At 46.3% G+C, this 8,849-nt stretch overlaps 1 protein-coding gene across 1 annotated transcript in view; it reads right to left on the minus strand.

Annotated features, from left to right (window-relative positions):
- Positions 1 to 8,849, minus strand: part of nav3 (neuron navigator 3) — a 503,241-nt gene that overhangs the window by 94,352 nt on the left and 400,040 nt on the right. The window contains exon 11 of the mRNA XM_079494499.1: positions 6,094 to 6,209. Coding sequence (XP_079350625.1) covers positions 6,094 to 6,209 — 116 coding nt within the window. The remainder of the gene's footprint in view (positions 1 to 6,093; positions 6,210 to 8,849) is intronic.

Raw genomic sequence — 8,849 nt, forward strand, 5'->3', positions numbered from 1 at the left:
CCCGTGGTGGGTTCCCGCCGGTGTACGATGCCCTCTGGGGGCGCCCGCCCGTGCCCCCCGTCGAGCAGCGGGCGCGGGGGACGGGGATGAGCGAGTGCTCCGACTGGGAGAGCATCTTGGTGAGGGAGAGGGAGAGGGATCGCGCCCTGGTGCGATCCCGCACCCCGTCGTCCTCGCCCCCGCCGCCGCCGCTGGACAGCGCCTCCTTCCTCGGGCTGCCCTGGAGGCTGCCTCCGCCCCCCGCCGACCGCCGCGACCAGCCAGAGGAGACATACGACGAGGAGCTGTACGACTGGAGCCGGGGGCGCGTAGCGGCCGGTGGATCGTCCGGCGGCTCGAAGGCGTAGACGCGTTGCTCGCCGTCGCTCATCAGGGTGAGGTTGGTCAGCGAGCGCTGCTTGACCCTCAGGTTGAGGTTGTCGGGGAGCGGCCGAGTGGGGCGGCGGGCCGGGCTGCCCCCCCCCTGGTACACGGAGAACTCTGCGCCTCGCTTCATTTCGGGCTAACGCTTCCACCTTGCCCTCGCCCTCCTCTTCAGCTCTCCTCTCCTGTGGGTGTGCGTGGGAGCGTATGCGCGTGCGCGCGCGAGGGAGCGAGCGGATCCGTCCTGCGTCGTCACTTCACCTCCGGTTCACACATCCCGACCTGGCGACAGGAAGTGTAGGATGACGGGGGTGGGGTGGGGTTGGGGGGGTTACCGGAGGACGAGTTGGGGCAGTGGGATGCTTCTCCCCGACTGGGTTATACGCTGGAGGGAGGCGGTGCGAGAGAGAGCGCTCCCTCTCAAGTGCTCTGCAGGTGGAATCCAGATCCATCTCGCAGCCGGCTTGCAGGACTCATGATCAAACAGGGAACCAGACGCAGAAATGGACACCTCCTGTTCCGACACCTCCGCTCCTGTAGCTTCATCCTTCTCTCTCTCAACTCTCGGGTCTGTTCTCCCCTCCGAGCTGCTACATTGTCTCTCTATGTCTCTCTCTCTCCCTCTCTCTCTGTATATCTGTATCTCTCTCTTTCTCCACACACTCGATTTTTTCTCTCCAGCTCTCTCTCAACACTCTCCAATAAGTGTTGTCGTTTCATTGATCCCTGATCTGTCTTGTCTTCTTTTTTTCCCCTCTTCCACCCTCTGTCGCTCTTCTGTTAATTACCAGTTCACCGGCGCGTCTCTCGTGCGTTTCTCTCTCTCTTTCGCTCTCTCTCTCTCTCCTCACAGTGGTGAAAGAGAGGGTGTCGGAGCTGCTATACTCTGCCTCACATAGCGCACGCTATGCCTGCACGCTGCGGTACTCTCTCTCTCTCCCTCTCTCTCTCTCTAATTCTCTCTGTGCGTCTCGCTCACACACTCACACTACATTCTCCGTCTTCTCCTTCCTTCCAAGGTCCGTCATTATTCCTTTTTTTACCCCCCCGTCTTTGCTGTGTTTATCAATGTGACACTGAGTTGTTTGGACAGTGCACCTGTGAGCCTACAGCCTTCGGCGCGCTATAAGCCAGTCACTAGAGTTACGTGCCAATAACAAGCAACACAGCCTATACCTTCAATTAGCAAAACCATGGCATCAGCAAGACGATACCAACAAAAACATGTAGCTTTAAGCCGCACAACTATATTACCCACAGCTGTCAACCACTCAGACTGTACTCCCATTCACTGGTAAGTGCGAGTCAACGGCAGCAGTTGCCCCAGCAACCATAACAACGGTGATTCTAACGGTCATTGGCTGAGGGGGCTGGCATGTCTCATCAGGTTCTTCCATATCATGCTAACAGAAGAACAGAAGTATTATCATGTTGCATTGATACAGTCTATATGGGCTAAAGATGAGATGCAACAGATTGTGCCATATATACTAACACTGACATCTTCCACTATCTGTGACATGCACAATCTGTTATTAATGCTTCTGTGCAGAGTAACAGTGTTTCTCCGTGCTACGCAGTCAGTGCACAACAGCAGCACAGCCCTTGCTCTTTATATTAAACTGACAACATGACAAGTGTAACAAGAATCTTATTTTCTGTGGGGGGGGAAAGCAATCCCTCTCGGAATGCGGGCACTCCGGGCAGTACAACCCGATTGACCTCGTAATGAATGAATCTATTAAATCCACATTAATCATGAAGATAAGATGACTTGTAGGATTTGTGAGCCTTTTTATAAATGGATACCTGGCTGTATTATGTAAAATCCTGAATAGCATCTCTGAATGGGAATTCATGTGTTATTTATTTGTGTATACATTACAATGGTGAATAGACTGAATGCAGAACCCTGAAGTTTAACAAGGGGCGACTGTGGCTCAGGAGGTAGAGCAGGTCGTCCAATGATCCATGGGTCGGCGGTTCGAATCCCGGCTCCTCCTGTCTACATGTCGAAGTGTCCTTGGGCAAGACACTGAACCCCAAATTGCTCCTGATGTGCTGGTTGGTACCTTGCATGGCTTCCGCCGCAATCGGTGTATGAGTGTGTGTGTGAATGGGTGAATGTAATGCACAATATATGTAAAGCGCCTTGGATAAAGGCGCTATATAAATGCACCATTTACCATTTAACATTTAACAAGAACCTTCTCCAGACCGTGGACCATAAGCATCCTTTTGAAGGAGCTTCCTGACCACTGACGTAAACCACACGTTTGCATTCCAGACAAGGAACGGACAGAAGGGTCAAACCCACAACTTGACCCAGACCACAGTTACAGAGAAACCCACGGTGAGCGTAGCTGATGACCAACACAACCATATGACGGGATATAAAACAAAAAGAAGGAAGAATATAAGAGTAAGATATCAATCAAAGTGAAGCCTGAAATTCAACGGATGCCGAGTGACCACAAAGGACATTGTGTGCACATAAAAAAAAACCCCAGAGTGGCTGATTACAGATTTGCGGATGTCAAAACAATGACATTCCAGACATTTTGTCCTGGTTGTGGCTTTTACAAAGGCCATCATTGGATGTGTAAAATAAGACTGAGTGCAGTGACCACTCTCTTTGATAGTCGATCATTTCAAACACTCACTTCTTGTAGTCAGACGAGCTTATATGGTTGCTTTAGCATGCTTCATTTACAGACTGCATGGTGCGGCAGTGGAGCAAAAATGGCTCTCGCAGATGTGGCAGCGGTGGCTGAACGGTTTGCGGAGCGGTCTTGATACCGGAAGGTCGCCAGTTCGTATCCCCGGACCGGCACGTTAAAATTACCACCGCTGAAGTGCCCTTGAGCAAGGCATTGAACCACTACCATGAAATGTTCTATGAGCAGGGCCTGGCTGTAAACAAGTATCTGATGCTTAGTCCAGTTACCCTGGGTAAATATAGTAACTTTGCTTTACTTTGCTTTGCTTTGCTTCTGGTCTTGATGAGTGGTTTGGAGAGCCTCTATGTTTTGTTGATGTTGTAAGTGTATTGTTGTGCGTTGACATGTATTGTTTTGTCTATGTACTGTAGAGATGACCCCCTCTAAAACGAGATGATGCATCTCAAGGGGCTATCCTCTAAATTAAATACATTTTCATAAATGCAAGTGCATATAAAGTACACCACAAATAGCAAATGGGTCGGTTATTTCATTTCCTCATTTTAACAAAATAATGTATTAATTTCCCATACAACAATGAATGTACTATGATGATTGGCACAGTGAGAGTAGCGCCCAGGATTAGGCCGGTTGGCACCGGATGAAACAATTGGTTACAAAATCATGGGGAAAAAAACAACAAAAAAAAACAAAAAAAACAACAACAATGTACTATGAATAGATCGTCAAACAAACTGTTTATGCAATCCTTTGAATACACTGTACTGTGCTGTGCTGTACTGTACTGTACTGTACTGTGCTGTGCTGTGCTGTGCTGTGCTGTGCTGTACTGTACTGTACTGTACTGTACAGCACAGCACAGCACAGCACAGCACAGGGAATTAAATGTGAGTGCCAGTCCAGTCTAAGGGGTCCCACACTCTTCTGTGACAAGGACCCCCCAAATAGCCTAATTACATGCTCAAAATAGGGGTGCCAGGTTGAGAGTGGTTGAACTGGCACAATAATCTTATGAACTGAATTTGAATTGAAATGAATGAAAAAAAAAAAAAAAAAAAGATAATTAGATTTATTTTCCTCTCCCAATAGAGCGTCGCAGTCCTCCTACCATGGACCAGGAAATGAATCCCAATGCATTTTTCCCATAGACATTTCAACAAGTATTTATTTAAAGACGGTTACACCGCGGACAAAGCCAACTCGAGTCGTGACAACTCATGACAACACAAACAATATTTTGGACCAAACAAATAATTACAAAGAAGAAAAACAACAAAGAAAGTGTTGTAACCTGCCGTTTTTTTCTTCTTTCTAATAATTTTTTCGGCCCCAAAAATTGTGTTTGTTGTCATGATTTGTCACGACTCGAGTTGGCTTTGTCCGCGGCGTAAACGTCTTTAAATAAATACTTTCTGAAATGTCTGAGGAAAATGAACGGAAAATCATTTCCTGGTCCATGGTAGGGGGCGGGACTGTGACGCTCTATACTTGCCATATTATAAGGCAATATTTTCAAAATGTCATTATGCTTTCAGTAGCATGTGACGTGTCAAACCAGGGGGTTTTCATGATGCTGAATCCATTCCAAGCATTCGTTTTGCACAAAAAACACTCCTTGGGCTAAAAACGGCACATTTAGTCCAAGGAGTGTTTTACATGCAAAGCTAATGCTTGGAATGGATTCAGAATCATGAAAACCCCCTGGTTTGACACGTCACATGCTACTTAAAGCATAATGACATTTAGAAAATATTGCCTTATAATAGGTCGTCAATGGTGGCATCTTGGATTAAGGCAAATTCAGGGTATTTGCAGTGAGCAGATTAGGGTAGATTGTTTTATTCTGGCTAGTAGACCCAATGTCCTGTCAGAATCAGTTTAGAAACAAAATAAAGCAATTTAGTCCAACCTAAGAGGATTTATTTTCTTTATTTACTGGACTACTATATGGTCAGTTGTGTATAGACCGTATCTGGTGATGTGTCACAAGACGTGGCCGTCACGAGGCGCGGTGGTGTGTGCTGACAGTGGAATGGAGTGTGATTGGTCTGTAAGGCCACGGACCCTCCCTGTGATTGGTCTGTAAGGCCATGGACCCTCCCACCCTTCACCTGTGACTGGTCTGTAAGGCCCACGGACCCTCCCACCCTTCACCTGTCAATCCTGACCTTTTCCATTCAGTGTGTGAAGCAGTGGTTTACGCATAGTCTGCAACCTCACACGCACGCGCGGTCGCGCGCACACACACACCCAGACACATGCACGCACGAAACCAACCAACGAACAATTTCACATACACATACAGTCAGTCGAATAAAGCACGCAAACGTCCACTATATGCTGCCAATGGTCGGGCAGAAACTTTGTATCTATATACTATGACAGTGTTGCGCAAAAATAGGTGATCTGCTGTGAAAGCAGCTTGTACATCTGATAATTTAGCTTTTATAATGATAATGTTTTCTATTTCCTCACAAATGTATGGTTTTGAACATACAATGTTTCCACTCGACAGTGACAATAGAAGGTATGCGCATGACATCATCATCATACCCAGGCGGTGAGATTAAAATAGGGTGCATTTTGCATTCCAAAACGCAGTTTATAGTTAAGGGACGCAACAAAACAACGACCTCTGCATCCACGGGATGCACTACTGTACTACTGTTTTTCATTCTAGTTTATTTTGCTAGCTTTAGTTATAATAATCATTTATTCTACATGAATATAACCACATTATAACCATATAAAATGAAATGGGAGTTAAATGCTGCAATTTATAAAAATGGCAAAACATGACTCCTAATGTCGTTGAAGTGGGACTCATAAAATGTCCCTGTGACTCATCTAAAAGACCATCACTGCATCCTGGGACTCATTACATTGAAAACCTATATTTACATCACTGCTTTCTGGCCTTGACAGCCCATACATCCAAACATTGATGATTGCATTAAACAACGTTAAACTCACTTTGCCACTCTATGTTTTGCCACTCACTTGATGCATGGCGCATACCCTCTCTATATCCAAAAAACGTACGACCTACCTGATATCTCCTCCAGGCACTGTTTGGCTGTCTTGCTGTACACCAGTTCTCCTTTAGTGGGGCTGAGACAGGGGTCTGCTGGGGCCACCATAGTGCAGTCATTCTCCGAGAAGGTCCTGAGGCGAAGCGAGCAGAGTAAACACAAACAACATTATTCAGACAGGGAGCTAGCTGGCATGAGAGTATTGCTGTCTGTTGTGTGCTATACCGTCACATAGATAAATGACATTGTTTACTTGTTTGTTTACTGTATTCTGTATTGTATACTACTGTATTATTATATTAGCCTGCATATCATATGTATAGAAACTTTAATGTTATAGAGCATGAAGGCCCACAAACAGTACTGTGCGCATACAGTACATACAAATGAAGTCACAGGTGGTTAGCATATGGCAGAGCCTTAGATATAGACAGAGTTACGCAAACTGCGTTCACTTCATGGGGCTTCAGTCCAATGGCGGCTCTCCTACATAGACTTCTATTGAGAATGGGGACAACAAATAGGGACAAGTCCTGGACCGGAAGTAGGCAGAAATGCATTGGACCCAGGCAACAGCCCAGCTTTAATGATCTTAAATCTCTTTATTTTAGATTGTTTTGTAGTAATAGTACAACGTAAACATTAACGAGACTTTAGTTGTTACTGTACAATACTTTATAACAGTTGTCATGTTGCACACATGCTTAAAATAGCTCTTATTTGCGCCGCCCTCGTTGAAAACAATGTATTTCCAACTCCAGCTTGTCCCAGTTCAGGCTGCATGAACAGCCCTCGGTTTCTGCCTCCTCAATATCGTAACTCTTCTATTAGATGGCTCTGGCATATGGAAGGCAGTTGCTTTCCTTCATGGCGGACCCAACGAATACACAGTAAAATCCTAAGGGCTCCATTTTCGTCACCGCTAAACCCCGTATCCCTAAACTTCTTTGCCTTTTTTTACTATTTTGCAAAACATTTTTCAATAGTTAAAATGGCCAGTCTACAAGCTCACAGTGTGTCAATGTAGATTGGCTAGTTGAACTATTCAAAAATGTTTTTCAAAATAGTAAAAGAAATGCAAAGAAGTTTAGGGATAAGGGGTTTAGCGGTGACGAAAATGGAGCCCTAAGTGTTCATTTAAGGACACCAAATGGACCTCTTAAATGGACACCCATGGGTCTCTTTGTCATGGTGAGGGCATGTGTATGAGTGAGTGTGCAAAGGAATATCTGTGTATGAAATGTATGTATTTATATAAATGTCTGTGCAGAATCCGCATGGGCCCAGTTCTTGCATCGCTCTCTCCCTGCCTCACCACTGACTACACCCCCCCCCCCCCCCCTCTCCTCACTCTCCATCCCTCCCTCTCCCTCTCCTCTACTCTACTCTCTCTCCATCCCTCCCTCTCTCTCCCTCTCTCCCTCTCCCTCTCTCCATCCCTCCCTCTCCCTCTCCTCTACTCTACTCTCTCTCCATCCCGCCCTCTCTCTCTCTCCCTCTCTCTCTCTCCCTCTCCCTCTCCCTCTCCTCTACTCTCTCTCCATCCCTCCCTCTCTCTCCCTCTCTCTCTCTCTCCCTCCCTCTCTCGCCCAACCGCACCAGATAAATCTTAAACCGCAACAGTGTTTGTTGACTGGCCCACAACAAGGTTAGAGACACAGACCTGGGTAGTGGGCACAACACACACACACACGTACACAAATTGGCATGCAGGTATGCATAATGTGCACCCCACCCTGCGCGCGCGCGTGTGTGCACACACACACACACACACACACACACACACACACACACACACACACACACACACACACACACACACACACACACACACACACACACACACACACACACACACACACACACACACACACACACACACACACACACACACACACACACACACACACACACACACACACACACCCACCCACCCACCCCACCCTCTCACCACTAGAAAGCCTTTCCCCAGCCACCTGCACTGCTGCAGATAAAAAATTGGCTTCCAAACCCATGCAGCCGCAACCTCAGGCAATGACTTCAGCTATACTGTGAAAGTCTGTTTTCCCCTAGCGATCTTACTTTAAACACATTCTGGGCGGGAACCCCTTTTGGTGTTTTAAGCATTATGTTATAATTTAGCTGTTGAAAAATAGCAGATCTACAAGCTCATAGCTTGTAGGTCTGCTATTTTAGAAAAATCATAAAAATGTGGCGCAAATCTTTGATATAAATATTCTTTCAGAGGGAACGTTTTTAACTCAAATCTTTGCTTCTGGGGGGGGTTCCTGGAACAACATATTTTCAGATGGGGATCCATGGCCAATTACATATGATTTTTGGGGTCGTTGGACATGAAATATTGAGCACCACTGATACAGAAACATAGGTATTTCAGAAAACCGTCAGGATTTTTAGAAGACATTTGTAGAATCGTCCTCAGGTCAAAATGGGTTAACCCATTTTGGGCGGGAACCCCTTTTGGTGTTAGCATTATGTTATGCTTTAGCTATTGAAAAATAGCAGATCTACAAGCTCATAGCGCGCCACCGAGTGGCGCGCTACGAGCTTGTAGGTCTGCTATTTTTTTTAAATCGAAGAAGACATTTTTAGAATCTGATCTCAGGTCAAAGTGGGTTAAACACGGTGGAAAGGCAAAGACTGACTGGGTAGAAATACACGCATGCTGGCAGAGGCAGGTTGTGACAGGAGGCGGCTAGACAGGTTCATTTACCGGAGGAAATTAGCATTTCATTCATGCTGTGTAGTTGTA

The sequence above is a fragment of the Electrona antarctica genome, assembly GCF_951216825.1.
Source record: "Electrona antarctica genome assembly, chromosome: 23".
Classification (NCBI taxonomy): Eukaryota; Metazoa; Chordata; class Actinopteri; order Myctophiformes; family Myctophidae; genus Electrona; species Electrona antarctica.